Raw genomic sequence first — 16,774 nt, 5'->3', positions numbered from 1 at the left:
TATTTGAAAAAGAATGATAGTTCAATATCTGTCCTATAATATTGCCACCAAAAAATTAATACATTTACAAAACTTGTAAGCATTATTTTATTATAATATAAATATGTACACAATATAATACACGGGAAAAATATATTAACTACAATAATGTAAACTTTTTACACATAGATGTCTCTATATATTACATCGAAATTTAATTAATTTTGGCTATGGTATCTAATATTTTTAAGCTTCATTTTAACTTTAACGGGAAGTTTTCCATTGAATTATAGTTACAAATATTAGCCACGAAAGCTAAAATTTAGACATTGTAATTAAATTTCAGGTGCAATATAAAAATACCTATCTGCAAAATTTAAATTATTATAGTTAATATTTAGTTTCCGCGTTTAAATGTTGAATTTCGGCAGCGAATCGATATTCGCTTCCACATGTTTCTTCAATAGAATTCAAAAAAAATGAATTAATAATGTTTATTCAAATAAAGAGATATATTGTAAAAACATACATGTAAAAATATTCATTGCACTATCGGAATTTTAAATATTATAAGATAAAAATATCTAATGCTTTCTAATGTAAGTAATGTTTTATCTCCTCCTTAGAGTAAATAATAGAAAAGTAAGAAATTATAAAACAATGAAATTTAAATGCTAAAATTAATTAATGAAAATCAAGTAACCCTCCATTATTATATTTTTGAATCAATTTAGAAGAAAACGAGTCTTTTTTACTCGAGATTTCAAAAATTTATAAAATGCAAGCACACATTAAATTTAATTAGTCAAAAAATTATTACATTGATATTCGAATTTTTAACAATTATTGCTTATATAGAAATCGCTTCTCTCGCTTAATTCTTCGTAGACTGAAAATAACCGTTCTATCGGAATTATAACGTGCCGATATACATACGAATACAAACACACTTATAGATACATATAAACAAAATATTCAAATATACCATGTGATATTAATGTCAAAAATTCAAAATTTATTTATAATTATATAATTATATAATTTATCTTATGCATCGTAATACAATTATAAAAATATTCAGAAATAGATAGACACTTATTTATATAGCGTACGTCAAATGAAATAGGAATCAAAATTCATTGATTTTGTTAATGTTGGACCATAAAAAATGAGGATATAAATATAATATATTATATTATATAGTAACTAGTGTTTATAATCTTTGATTTAAGTTTAACGGGAAATTCTCCGTTAAATTATAGTTATAAACATTAGTTATCACAGTTAAAATTTGGACATTGTAACTAAATATCAAATAATATAATATAATGTATTAATAGAAAGGCATCTATCTTGTAAAGGAGTTTGTTATAAAGTAGCCGATTTTTGTTATATTTTAAATATATTATAATATATATATATATAATTATTATATTAATATTTAATATATAATATTATTTTTTATATTATATTATATTATATTATATGATATAATATAATATTATATTATTTTGTTTTATATTACATTATATTATATTATATTATTTATAATTATCACATTTGTGAAGTTATCACTCATATTATGCTTATACTTTGATAGCAAACGATTGGCAAAAGTACTTCATCCTACAGCCAAAAACTAAAAAATTATGGAAATTTGTTGGCTTGGGAGCAAAATTCAGCCATATTTACATTCTCTTTTAAATTATGGTAACTAATATTCATATTCTGCGTATAAATGTTGACTTACAGCAGCCAATCAATATCTCACTTGTACATATTTCTTCAATAAAATCCAAAAAAATTGAATTAATAATTTATATTCAAATCTAGAGATATTGTATAATCATATATGTATGTATATGTGTGCATGTACACACACAAATGCACACTCGTATATACATATATGTGTGTATATATGTATATATACTGCTTTATCAAAATTTAAAACACATATCGTCAAATAATAACATCAACGCTTTCTAATGTAAGTTATGTTTTATATCTTTCTTGGTATAAATTAGAAAGGCAAAATATTATAATACAATCAAATAAGGTAAAAGTACCAATGCTTGGACATGCATCTATATCTGAACGTTTTTTTTGGTCTTTAAATGCAGATATCTAAACTTTTAGCCGTAAACATATGTACGTACATTTAATATATATATACATTCCATATTAGAAGTTTAGATATCCATATTAAAAAATTAAAAAAATACCAATGTCCAGATATGCATGTCCAAGCATTGATACTTTTACCTTACAAATGCTAGAATAAATTAATGAAAATTGAGTAATCTACTATATTTATGAAACAACTTCAAAGAATACAAAATTTTCTTTTTTTCTAGAAATTTCAAAAATTTATAAATTTAATGCAAACACACATTAAATTTAAATTAGACCAAAAGATTATTTAATTGGCCCCCGAATTTTTAACAGAAGTTGCTCATTAAAATATATCGCCCACGAAATATATAAATAATGCATGTTAGCTCAAATTGTCAAAAGATTGAATCGCGCGTATAAGATGGAAAAAAAGCTTCTACAATTACATATTATTATGCAATAACTACAGATCTTATCCCAATCGTGTCAAAGTGTCTTTCCGACTCGAGTATTTCTAAACTTAATTTGTATCCGATCGTCTAATTTGCGAAAACAGGCTCTGCGAATTTATTGAAAGCGCCGACAAAGAGAATTTCTCGATGTAATTTCTCATAGATCAGCCAGACGAATGGAAAGTTGTAATTTACGACGACTTTTTTGGTGCTCGGAAAGGACTCTTGTCCGGTGTAGATGACATTGATGGCACCCCCGAGGATGTCCTCTTCCCTTACCTTGATTCGAGTACGATGCACGACATTGCCGATGTGCACACTGCTGCTGGTGCTCTTTTCCATAGTTTCCAGCTCAATTGCTTCGGGCATCAATAATTCTTCGGCACCTAGTACTTGCAGCAGCTCACGGATATTCAAATTTCTCTCCACCTCAAAGATCGGCCATGTCGAGAGGACGTCATCTTCTAATGATGATGCAGTCCTCTCATTATCTAGCAGATTCCACAATTTGGAGATTCCTTTTTTGGTCGTCCATCGTTGAATCAAATCGCAAATGTCAGTACTGGTAGAGTCCTTTTTCATCTTCCACCTGATTGTGAGGTAAATGAACCAGGTAGGAACACAAACAGAGAGGTTTTATCGTCGTAGATGAACTCGCTCACGTGCATGCTTAGATCTGGACAGAAGACTAAAAAACCATTAAGAATATAGCAAAGAACCGAAAGTGGTCAAGATAGATGAATGAAATCCAGAAATATACATTCGTCCTATCCGTATTGTTTTGAGAATCCATATTTTACATTCTCAAGAATGAAAAATCATTTGCGTAAACACATTTTGATCACATGTTGGACAATAAAAAATTAAATAATTTGTAAAGCGGTGAAAATCAGAGTATTTTTTTTCAAAAATTTTAAAAACATTTAACTGCAATTTTTACTAGTCTAAAATTTGACCTTTGAATGCATATTTATTCGCCTTTTCATTAATGTATGGGTACCTGGATACCAATTGTGTTTTTCGTTATATTTTAATAAGTTGTTTTCGTATAACAAAGCTCTGTATATTTTGTTTAAGAAAAATATTCCATCAAATTTTTAATATTTAAAATTTCTTTGGATACCCAGGTACACGTTTACTAGAAATAAAATTTACGCGTTGTGTCTTTTACAAGAAAAAATGTGATTACAAAATATTTTTTTGTTTAGTTTAAGATTAATTGAAAAGATTATAATATAAAAAAATTTATGTAAGTCAGATAAAATAAAGAGATGCTCACAACTATTACGCTTTCGTTTGTCAGGAATAGTCGATACTTTTCGTACGTTAGATGTACGAGTCGTTGGAACTTTCACTTTTTGAACATATATACGCAACGAGGTCATCAAAATAAATTCCATATCTTTCTTGACTACGGCTAATTTCACGGGATCAAGAATGTGATAATCTATCGCTTTCTTTAATATTTTATTGATGTCATTTAATTTCTTCACAGAATTGCTGGATACATCTTTTTTGAGTATTTTGTCCAAAATAGAAAGTAATAGACTAGATAAATATATTTGACGTTTAATCCAACATTTAAACATATAGTGATGGTGGTAATCGCAGATACCCACAAATGTATCATTCTAAAACCGAAAATATTGAACCAATATTTGTAAGATTCTTCCTAGATTTCAGATTCCTTTAATTTTCAATTTTCAAATTGCTTCATTCAAGTTTTGATTCTAGCAGGCATTATTTTTATGTGTGTTTGCTGTATTCTTTAAAAATTGTGGTTACTTTATTTCTGAATGTAAATAGAGTGAAAATTGTAGAGATATTTCGATAGAAGCTGTTTCTGACATTTATTAAAAGATTTATCATCTTAAAAAAATCCTCACTGACAAATTTAACATATGTGTCAAAGCTTCGCGAATCTTTTTTCGCTAATATATATTTCTTTATTGTTACCCCTTTATGAAGGTTGTAATCTGACAGAACTTTTCTTACATAATATGTTTTCATATGTTATTTTATACAGTCTGGCATGCAAATTTTGACTCTTTTACCATTATAATCATTCTTTTACCATTATAATCAATTTAATTAAAACCATTAGAATCTGTCATTTAATGTAAAAATGCAACAGGAATATTTACCTTATTTATATGGCAGTAATTTATCAAATTAAATTTGCTGATCCTCGATAAATGAAGAATCTGTCTTAGGCGCTTCTCAATTGTACTTTTGACCATTAAACATAATATAAAAAGTCCATTATATATGCAATACGGATTGAAGGAAAAATTTGTTTTTGGCTTAATCTGCATAGTTTCATGCAGACATTTGATCGCAAACTGGAAACCCTTTCTTTATTATATTTTCTAGCGAATGAAAAACATAAAAAAATTAAATTTGAAAAGAAGAATATTAGAAATAAATAGTAATTTAATTATAATAAATTACAATTTGAATTAATATATAGCTTAAATGAATCTTAACAACTAACAATATATATAATCAAGCATATCTTAAAAAATCAGAGCATATTGTATGAAATTGAAATTTATATGGTATATGTATATATATTCGACAATTATTTTAAATCCGTAAAGTTAAATTTTATATAGGTATTACATCTCATATTTAATTTTAAAACCAAAATACCGTAAAATTAATAACATACATATAAAAACAATCGAACCAAACGAAAATAACTGATGTATTGTTACCAATGTTTAATAACATGACTACGTTTAATCATCATTTAATATAAGAATTCAAAAACGATATTTTACTTATATTTAGAAAAATAGAATTAATGCAAAATTTCGATATCAATGTATTATATTATTATTGATAAAACTTAAAAGTAATATTTAATCTTTAACAATAAAGAAATTATATTCTGTGATGACTATCTAATTCTAACGTTTTTTGAAGTACACTATTTCCCGTGAAAGCTGAGGAAGTAATACTTAAAAATTGAATTTATTATGTATATGTTAAAGGCGAAAAAATTCACTAAAATATAGAAAAGCTTACAAGCTTTCGACAAAATGTATGCGAGTCTAAAGTATTTCAATCCAATCTTGCAAGACTTGCCATGCGATGGCCATTAAATTACATAGAAATATAAACTCACTTAACAACAATATATAAAATAATAACACAAAAAAATATTTGCGTAACTAGATATATTTTATTATTATTTATTCAATAAATAGATTGACAATGAGAAATTACATAATTTTATACAATAATCGCTTTGCACTTACTAATTCGTCTTGTCTCTCGATCTTGATTTAATACCATTTTATTTATAAAATAGCAAGAGCAAGGCCAAACGTGTGGTTTACGTGAAATTTGCAAGTTTTTTCATTTAGTAGCAGCTTTAATAGCAATATTATTTAGCAATTGTAATCTCACTCGCGTATTGTTAATTAACGTTCCTATGTAATGTAAATTTTGCGCTGGTAGTTGAGCCGAATGTGAATTTAATTTGTCTTTTTGGTATAACTTCGTCTAAAATTCTTTTGTATGATTTTTAAATGTTTCACTCGCTTGATTCTTTGTAGACTGAAAATAACTCTTTTATCAGAATTATAACATGCAGTTATATATACAAATACACACACACACACACACACGCACACAAATATATATTTAAAAAAACATCAAAACATTTTATATTATTATGATGTTCAAAAATTCAAAATTTATTTATAATTATATAAGTATTCGTTATCTCATACATCGTGATACAATTATAAATATATAAAGATATATAGACACCTATTTATATACATAGCGTACGACAAGTAAAATAATCAAACATCCATCGATTCTGTTAATGTTGGTCTATAAAGAAAGGATTTAGATATATAATATTTTATCAAAAAAATTAAGTATGCTATTTGCTACAATATTATAATAAAATTTAAAGAAATTTTAATACATTGCATAATTACAAACATTTTTAAGAAGATAATTTTTTTCCAATTACAATGCCACCGCACAATTAATATATTTAAAAATTTTATATGCATATAATGAATTCGCTGCTTTATCCAAATATAAAATTGACATATCGTCAGACAATAATATCGCTTACTAATGTAAATTACGTTTTATGTCTTTCTTAATAAAATAAAAGGCAGGAAATTATGAAACAATGAAATTCAAATGCTATAATAAATGAATGAGAATTAAGTAACTAATTATATTTTTAAAGAATACGAGCCTTTTTCGAAATTTTAAAAATTTAAAAATTTAATACGAGCAAACATTAAATTTAAATAACCAAATGATTAATTCGTTGGCCTCCGAAATTTAAGAGAAATTGCTCATAGAGTATATCGCGCACGAAATATAATGCATATCAACTCAAATCGTCAAAGGTTGAATCGCTTAAAAAAGAAAGAAAGCTTCGATAATTACATGTCATTTTTCAATAACTACAGATCCGTTATATCAATCGTTTCAAAGTGTATAACCGACTCGTGTATCTCTGAACTAAATCTGTATCCGATTGCGTCTACTTTGAACCGGAAAGAGGATTGGCGTATTTATTAAAAGCGCCGACGAAGAGGATTTCTTGACGTAGTTTGTCATAAATCAGCCAGACGAACGGATAATGATAATTTACGTCGACTACTTTGGTGCCTGGAGAGGACTCTTGTTCGGTATGGATCAAGGTCATCGCACCTACCAAGATATCCTTCTTTGTGACCTTGACTCGAGAACGGTGCATGACATTGCCGATGTGCACGCTAGGGCAGTTCTCGCTCCTGATGGAAAAACCATGCACATCGATCGCGTCCGGCATCAACAATCGTTCGGCGCCTAGTGCTCGGAGCAGCTCACGGATTTTTAGATTTTTCTCCACATCAAAGACTATGGGAAAAATGAAAAGGCTGTATTGATCTCGTCTGATAATGATATTCTTCTGTTTAGCAGTAGGCGCAACTCGCCGATTCCCTCGCTGCTCGACAATCGTTTGATCAAATCACAAATGTCAGTGTTAGCATCCTTTCTAACCGTCCATTTTCCTGAGATTCGCGAAGCAGGTCTGAACACGAACAGCGACCTTACCGATTTGATAAGGGAATTCGTTCACGTGCATGCTTAATTCGTAATCGAAGTCTAGAAAAGAAATTTAAGAATATAGAAAAACTACAGAAAGTGGTCAAGATAGATGGAATGAAAAATACATTTGTCCTTTCCATATAAAACATTATGAATTTTTGAAAATCTATAATATTTCACATTCTTATGAATGAAACATCTTTTACACGTAAACATATTTTGATCAAATGTTGGACGATTAAAAACTGAAATAATTTTTAAAGCAATGAAAATCAAAATTATCTCTTTAACAATTTTAAAAGAACATTTAATTATAATTTCATTTATTCTAAAATTTAACTTTTCTGTCATATTTAATTCTTTAAGTCATATTTATTCACTTTTTCCTTAATGTATGGATTCCCGGGTACCAAATGAGTGAGTTTTTGACAAACAGCATCACGACAAATGTCTTATAGCAACTGCTAACGAACATCTTTTCCGTTATATGTTAATACATTATTTTTAAGTACAGAACCCTTGACATTTTGTTTGAGGCAGAAAAATTTTTCAATATATATTTTTATTATATTTTTTAAAACTTTCATCGAGTACCCGGACACAGATTAAAAATAAAATTTATGTATTTCCTTTACAAAAAATATGTTTTATTTAGGACTAATTAAAAACATTATATCATCAAAAGATGTATATTATGTAAGTCAGGTGAAATGAAAATGCTTACAGCTAGTATTTTGTTGGTCAATAAGAGTCGACATATTTGGTGTGTCAGCTTCACCGGCCGCTGAATATTGAAATTTTTTAAATTTGCCACAGATAGTTGTCATCAAAATTAATTCGATATCTTGTCCGACTACGGCTAAGCTCGCGGGATCACGAATGTATCCTTCTACCGCTTTCTTCAATACTCCATTATTAATGTAATTTATTAGCTTCTCAGAATTACTGGACTTACTATCTAGCGATACGACTGGTGAGTGCAATAAATGAAGTAGTGCATCATTTAAACGTATATCATCTTTAATAAAACATTTAACGTCATAATGGTAATGGTAGGAATAAACCACCGATGCATTCTGGAATCAAAAATATCAAATTAATGTTTGTCAAATATTCATTCCTTCCTAGACCAATTATTTATAAATAGCTTCATTAAAATTTTTATTTTTGCAATCATTATATTTATGTGGAGCTACATTCTCAAAATTCGCCAGGTTATTTCATTTTAATTAATCAAAATGAAAAGGAATCAAAATAGTAGACATATTTTGATAAAGAAGATTTCTGAATTTTATTGAAGAATCTATATCATTAAGAAACCGCGCTCACTGATAAATTTAAGAAGTGACAAAGCATTGAATTTTAATATCGCTAAAAAATATCTTTCTTTTTTATAAACGCATCTAACCCTTTATTAATCTCTCAGACTGCCGGAATTCTCGTCACATAATTATATTTACATGTTATTTTAAACACAAAACTGCAATTTTAAAAACTGTTATTTTAAACACAAATTTTGACTTCTTTCCATTATAGAATATATCATCTAATGCAAAAATGCGTCAGGAAAATTTACCTGCGAGTATAATTTATGACGGCCGTAATTTCAAATCAAATCTAATTTGTTGATGTTTGTTAAACAAAGAATATGTCTTAGGCGTTCTTCAATTTCACCTCTCAACATTAAATAAGTTATTAAAAGTCCTTTATATATGCAAGGCGGACTAAAGGCAACATTTTCCTTCGGCTTGATTTTCATAACATCATCCAGACATTTAATCGCAAACTGGAAACGCCCCTCCTTTATTGTATTTTCTAGCAAATAAAATAGATAAATAAGTAAAAATCGAACTCAAAAGAAAGGAATGTTAAGCATAGATAGTAATTTAATTATAATAAATTACGATTAAAATTTATATATAAAATTCATCAATTAAAAAAACATATTAATATATTAAATCAAAAAGCATAATGTATTGATATATTCGAAAATTATTTTAAGCGCGTAAAGTAAAATTTTATTTAAACTCATATTTAATTTTAAAATCAAAATACGACACAATCAGTAATATACAAATAAAAAAATTGAAACAGGAAAAAAGTAAAAAAAAAAGAAATAAACTGATGTACTGTTATCAAAGTTCAACAACATGACTACGTTTAAACATTGTTTAATACATAACAAATTCAAGAAACAATATTTCACTTACATGTAAAAAAATGGAATTTTGCAAAACTTGACATCGATAGATTTTATTATTGATAAAACTTAAAAGTAATATTTAAAAAATATGTAAAGCACTAAAAAAATTACATTCTGCAATGATTACACATAAATTCTAACGTTCTTTTTTTCCACCGTGAAAATTGACAATGTCAACCTTTAAATTCACAAACTTATTTTGTACATATATATATATATATATATATATATATAAAACACAGTACCAGTAGCTAAATTATAATTGATGCAGATTTAGAAAAAAAATTAGTCAATTGAATTGCAATACTTGTCACGTCTTAGTCATTAAATTACATCGAAATATAAATTTTTTGAAAAACAATATATAAAATAATAAATAAAACAAAAATTATTTTTATAGCAAAGTATGTTTTAGATTAGATTATCATCTTTTAGATAAATCAACAATTACAACTCAATAATTACATAATTTTATACAATAATCTTTGAACTTACCAATGTATTTTGCCTTTTCCTGACTCATTCTGTTTTCCATTCAGATTTAGTTATAAAATTGCAAAAGTAGACACAAAAACATATACACACGGATACAAACACACTCCCTCAGATACACACAAATATAAGACTATCAAACATATCGTTTGATAGTGTCAAAAATTAAAAATTTATTTATAATTATATAAATATATGTCATCTCACATTTCGTGATACAATTATGAAAATATTAAAAAATAGATAGACGCCTATATATAAATATATATATATATATATTTATATAGCGTCAAGTAAAAAAGTAGTCACAAATTCAACGATTTTGTTAATGAACCTTGAAAAAGAAGATATAGATCAAATATATAAAAAACATTAATTTTATTCCAATTAACTATAGCAATATTATAGTAAAATTAATATAGTGTTAAAAACATCGCATATGGTTCACATATTTAAGTGAGAATGGTACATTTATATTTATAATTTTTTTATTGCATCTTTAAAAAATACGAGTTTTTTTTGTTTCATAAATTCATAAATTTAATACATGCACACATTAAATTTAAATGACCAAACGATTATTTCATTGCTCTCCGAATTTGTAACAGAAGTTGTTCATAAAGTATATTGCGCACGAAATATAATGCATATACTTGCTAACACTTACATATATTTGCTGACATGTTTATAGTCAAACTTTGTTAAATATGTAACAAACTCTTTGACAATATGTTGATTATATTTCCAGCAAGTAAAATAAATGCAAAATTCGAAGTTGATTATTATTGATAATATTTATTAGTAATGTTTAATACTTAACAATAAAGAATTTATATTCTGCAATAATTCTATATATGTACATATATCTAAAATTCTGGTATTTATTAAATATACTTTCCGTTGTTTACGCAGTAAAAATTGTACATTAAAATTGATCTTATTCCGTGTACATTTACGTGTACAAAATACGGTAATATACGCTAAAATATAGTTAGTACCATGGGAATGCGAAATAATGTATACCATAATGTGCAACATTACTCAAATCTAAAAAATCTAAAGACTCACTACGCAGTGGTTACTTAATTACATCGAAATATATAAAGTTAAAATAGTATGTTAAAAAATAATATGTGCTACAAAAAAATATGCGTTGTATATCTCAATTATCTGTTTATTAAATTGGAATCAAAATTATTTGATATTTTGTAAAAAATATTTCGACTCACCAATTTTCTTCTTTAGAATTTGCTGCTCCATTATAGCTATACGTAGCAAAACAGTGACAAACTTGCTTACATATTTATATCATATTATGTAGCGCACGAATATATTGTCATCGAATGAAATTTGTGTACGAAAATTTAAACCGCGTGTTTTGTACATTATTATCATCGTCCAAAATTTTTTTGTACAAATCTAGAGCTGCCATTTGACTTGGTCTCACCATCCAACATAATTATATTGTAATAGAACAAGTTGTAGATTATTATCATCGCATAAGTAAAAGATAAAGGACAAAATTGTAATATAAGACAAATATGTGAAAATAAAGAACAAAATTAAGTTTAAAAAAAATGAAAATCTAAAGGATTGCTACTTGAAATAAAGGATTGTCTTTTAGAATAAAGAACGTATGATCAGCGTAATTATAGATCGTTATCTATTCGACAAATTGATTACAAAATTACACATAATTTTATAAAAGAATCTTTAAATTTACCAATTAATATTGCCTGTTCCCGATTAATTTCCAATGTGTTTATAAAATAGCAAAAGTAGGAACAAACGTGTGGCCCACGTGAAATTCACAAGTATTTTTTTCAGTAGCTTTGATCGCAATATTATTTAGCAACTGTAATTTTGCTCGCATTATTGTTAATTAACATTGCTATCAGATGTAATTTTTGCTCTGGTAGTAAATTTTTTTTTCTAAGATTTTTATTTGTACAATTTTCAAGTTTGAAACTATTCTTTAGGGTGATTCTTCATTCTAGTCTGAAGGTAACCGTTTCTATCAAAATAATATCATGCACTTAGACAAACATACTGATAAATGCACATTAACAAAACATCAAAACGTATTATTTAATATTATTATCAAAAATTCAATATTTATTTATTATTATATAAATATACATTATCTCATACATCGAGATACAATTATAAAAATTTAAAAGAATAGATAGACACCTATTATATGTATATAGCGTACGCCAAGTGAAAGGATGAGTCAAAAATACAATTCTGTTATTGCTGGACTTTTAAAAAAATAATGTAGATATAATATATAATTAAAAAATAATGTATAATCTAATAACAATATTATAGCAAAATTAAAACAGAATTAAGCACAGCGCACATTACACATATATGAGAAAAAGACAGTTCCATTTTTTTTTATACATTATCTCAGCATAAATAACATTTTTACAAATTTGGTAAACACTACCACAAATTTAAAAAATGTAAAAATGTATATATATGTATATATATATATATGTATACATATTATGTATATGTATGTGTATATACATATATTTATCATCAAAATTTAACATTGATATATTATGGGACAATAATATCAGCGCTTTTTAATGTTATAATTATATGTTCTTTTGTTCAGTTATTTAAAACGTCAAGAAAATTTAAAACAATATAATGAAGGCCATGGATGGAAAAAGGGCACATAGGCTTTTGTGCCCTTTTTCCTTAAATCATCTAAATCGACTTAGGTATGTTTCATATATATAATATACAAAAGACAAAAAAATTTATTATTTAAACCCTTAACAGAGAACAAAATAAAATATAATTTTCTACAAGAATCTTTCGACCAAAATATCTGCGCTTTCATTAGATTCGTGCGTCTGTACGCATCCACCAAACGTCTCGCGCGAGACTGACCGCAAGACTCTGAGAAGCGGTGTCGCCAAGCGCACCCCACACGTCCTTCACGCTGCGCGTCTCGCGCCAAACTGATTCTCGATTCTCGATTCTCGAGATGTTGCGATTGCGAGACTGACGATCAGTCTCGCGCGAAACGCGCAGCGTGAAGGACGTAGGGGGTGCGCTTGGCAACACCGCTTCCCAGAGTCTTGCGGTCAGTCTCGCGCGAGACGTTCAGCGTGGTGGATGCGTACAGACGCATGAATCTAATGAAAGCGCAGATATTTTGATCGAAAGATTCTTGTAGAAAATTATATTTTTTTTTGTTCTCTGTTAAGGGTTTAAATAATAAATTTTTATGCATTGCATAATTAATTCACATATTTTTATGCATGCATTGCAATCAATGTATGAAAAATAATATATAATAATTAATTATGCAATAATGCATAAAAATGTAGTCTTTGAATCTAAAACAGAAAGTGCAAACAAAAAATAGAATTTTCTATAAGAATCTTTTGATAATCGAGATAATCACAACGTCGAGATTAATTAAAATTTTATTGACGAAAGGATTTATTTATATTTTTTGATAGGAATTAGCTACTTTAAATCGGTTAAATTTATTTGCTCGGTTAATATTTTTGACAGTTATCAGGTGATTTTTGTCAAAAAATATTATTCAAGGATAAAGTATCAAGATATTATTTACAACATATTACTATTTTAATTTTTATAACATGTGTGTGTGTGTGTGTGTGTGTGTGTGTGTTATTACTTTAAAATTTAATTAGCAAATTAACACTTTAGTAATATTTTTTTACAGATATCAGCTGATTAAACCGTCAATTTGCTAATTAAATTCTTAAATAATACTATGTTTAAAAATTAAAATAATAATATGTTTTAAATAATATATTATGGTACTTTAAACTCGATTAATATTTTTTGACAGTTATCAGCTGATTCTGTTAAAAAATATTATTTGTTTAATAATATCATTCTTTTTAATATAAAATCGAAGAATGGCGCGCGCGTAGTTGTTGTTTTAGTTTATATAAAAAAGAAACAAAGTTATATAACTCGATAAGCAAAAGATTACTCAGTGACATATTTAAAGTATCAAGTTTTGAATCTTTATTTTGCTTAAAAATATATATTTTTTGTTACCGCTTAATAAATATTTTAGAGTCTCAGAGTTTTTATTTAATAAGTATCTTTACATGTTATGTGTGTCATTTAACACAATGTGACCTGAAAATTTTGACTTATTTTCCTATATAATTTCCATCATTTAATTTAATGCAAAAATGCTCAAAAATTATTTACTTCTAATTGTAGATCACGGGAGGTTGATGCTTTGTTGATTAAATTTGCGAAATGTTTATCAAAATTAACAGTACCTCTCAAGTCATCTTTCGAGACTGCCGTTAAATAAAGGATTTGTTTAGGCGATGTTCAATGGCACCACTGGGACGTAAGATAAACCAAAAATAGTGCTTCATATAAGTTATACGGACTGATGGCATAATTGCTCTTCGGCTTGATCTTCATATATTTATGCAAACATTTTATCGAGAACTTGAAAAGCGCTTCTGTCATTATATTATCTGGCGAAAAAAAAAACCAATATGATGAAAAGGTCAAGCAAAATTGATAAGAGATATATATAGAGATATTAAATAGAAAATCATAATAAATTATTATTAAAATTAATAAATTAATTATAATAATGTTTCATAACAATTTGAACATTATTTAAAATCAAAAAAATATTAATAATTACAAAGCATTAAATAATATAATGTATTAAAATTTTTCTACAATTATTTTGCGTGTGTATAGATAAATATTTATTATATCTCAAATTTAATATTAAATTCAAAATACTCTTTAAATTCAAAAATATAAGTTTAATGATCTAATCGAAAGAGAAATAAAGAAAAAAAATTCGCAAATGTATTATTATATATGTTTACTGACATGTCTACATTTTAACTTCTATTATACTATTCTTCTATTATCTATCTGTACATAACGATCTCTAATTGTAAGAACAGTATTTTGCTTATATTTTCCGCAAATGTGTGTGTGTGTGTGTGTGTGTGTGTGTGTGTGTGTGTGGAATAAACGCATAATTTGAGATCGGTGGATTATTGATGATATTTAATAATAATATTTAATACTTAATAATAAAGAAATTGTATTTTGCAATAATCCTATTTATCCAAGAAATTCTGATAATTATTTAAATATACTTTCTGTCGTCTACCCTGTGAAAGACGTACGTAAAAATTGAACTTAATTCTTGTATACCTAAAACGCGAAAATATACGCTAGAATATAGTTAATAGCATCAAATTCGAAATAATGTACGCGATTTTACTCGAATCTAAGAAATCACGAGACTCGCTATGCAATGGTTACTACATTACATCAAAATAAAATTAAAATAATAGGTATATTAAAAAATAATATGTGGCACGAAAAAAAATATTAGCGTTGTATATCTTAATTATCTGTTTGTTAAATCGGCATCAAAATTATTTGATTTTGTAAAAATTCTCGACTCACCAATTTCCTTTAGAAGTCGCTGCTCCATTTTAGCTATATGGTAACAAAACAATGGCAAACTTGCTTCGTCTCTATCTCGATATTATGTAGCTGCTACTTTTATTTATTTATATTATGATAAGGCACACGTGTATATTATCGTCAAATATAATTTGTGCGCGAAAAGTTGAATCGGATGTAACTTAAGTTTTTTGTACATTATCATCGTCTAAAATTTATCTGTACAAATCTAGGAATGCCTTTTGACTTGATTTCATTACCCGACATAAATATTGTAATAGAACAAATTGTCGACTAGAATCGTTAGTTTTCGTAAAGAAAACTGTAAAAAATAATTACCTTTTTTTTTTATTCCTTATTCATGAATAATTTAACTCAAGATTAATTATTCTTCTCAGCTGTCTTTTTAAAATCGTTGAAAAATTCGCAGTTTTGTCTTATTGTTTATAGATAATCTTATATTTTATATTATATAATTATGTGTGTTTAATGCAAATTCTCGCGAAGATGTTTTAATTGAGATGGATTCAGTTTAGTATGCGAGATTATATAATTGCTGATTTATTTTAAGTTGAACAATATGAGTGCTGCGATGGGTGGCAAAACACCGCACGAATCACCGCTTAGTCTATAATATTACAAACTTGTCAATATAATTTCTCGAATAAATTCGCGTCACAATTAGTTCAACTAATCAATTATATAATTAACTTCCACGACAGCGGAGAATAAATTTCACGATAGCGAATATAATTTTGGCTTCACACTACAGCGATTCTGAGCGACTTCTCTTTCTCTAGACGTCTCGACACACACACACAATTCTCAACTTGTTCCCCTTTATAATTCTTCCGTACTAAGGGATCTCTCCCACCCTACCTGTAGTGAGCGCGTGATTCACAGGTGATCGTCGCATGGTATATCGAATGATTGTAATTTCAGCTCTATGTTCCAACATTCCGCCCACCATTAATTGATTAATTAATCCCTTCAAAGTAGG

At 27.1% G+C, this 16,774-nt stretch overlaps 1 protein-coding gene across 1 annotated transcript; it reads right to left on the bottom strand.

Moving 5' to 3' along the window:
• Positions 1-2,630: 2,630 nt before the first annotated feature.
• On the bottom strand, positions 2,631-3,125 carry LOC145945594 (serine protease inhibitor 88Ea-like). The gene has a single exon (XM_083054652.1). It carries the CDS (start codon positions 3,123-3,125, stop codon positions 2,631-2,633), a length of 495 nt encoding a protein of 164 aa, XP_082910778.1.
• Positions 3,126-16,774: the final 13,649 nt, after the last annotated feature.

The sequence above is a fragment of the Prenolepis imparis genome, unplaced genomic scaffold (genome assembly GCF_030444845.1).
Source record: "Prenolepis imparis isolate NDT839.2.m4 unplaced genomic scaffold, iyPreImpa1.0 SCAF_14, whole genome shotgun sequence".
Classification (NCBI taxonomy): domain Eukaryota; kingdom Metazoa; phylum Arthropoda; class Insecta; order Hymenoptera; family Formicidae; genus Prenolepis; species Prenolepis imparis.
The sequence above is the reverse complement of the archived record's forward strand: the minus strand, read 5'-3'. Positions and strand labels throughout refer to the sequence as shown.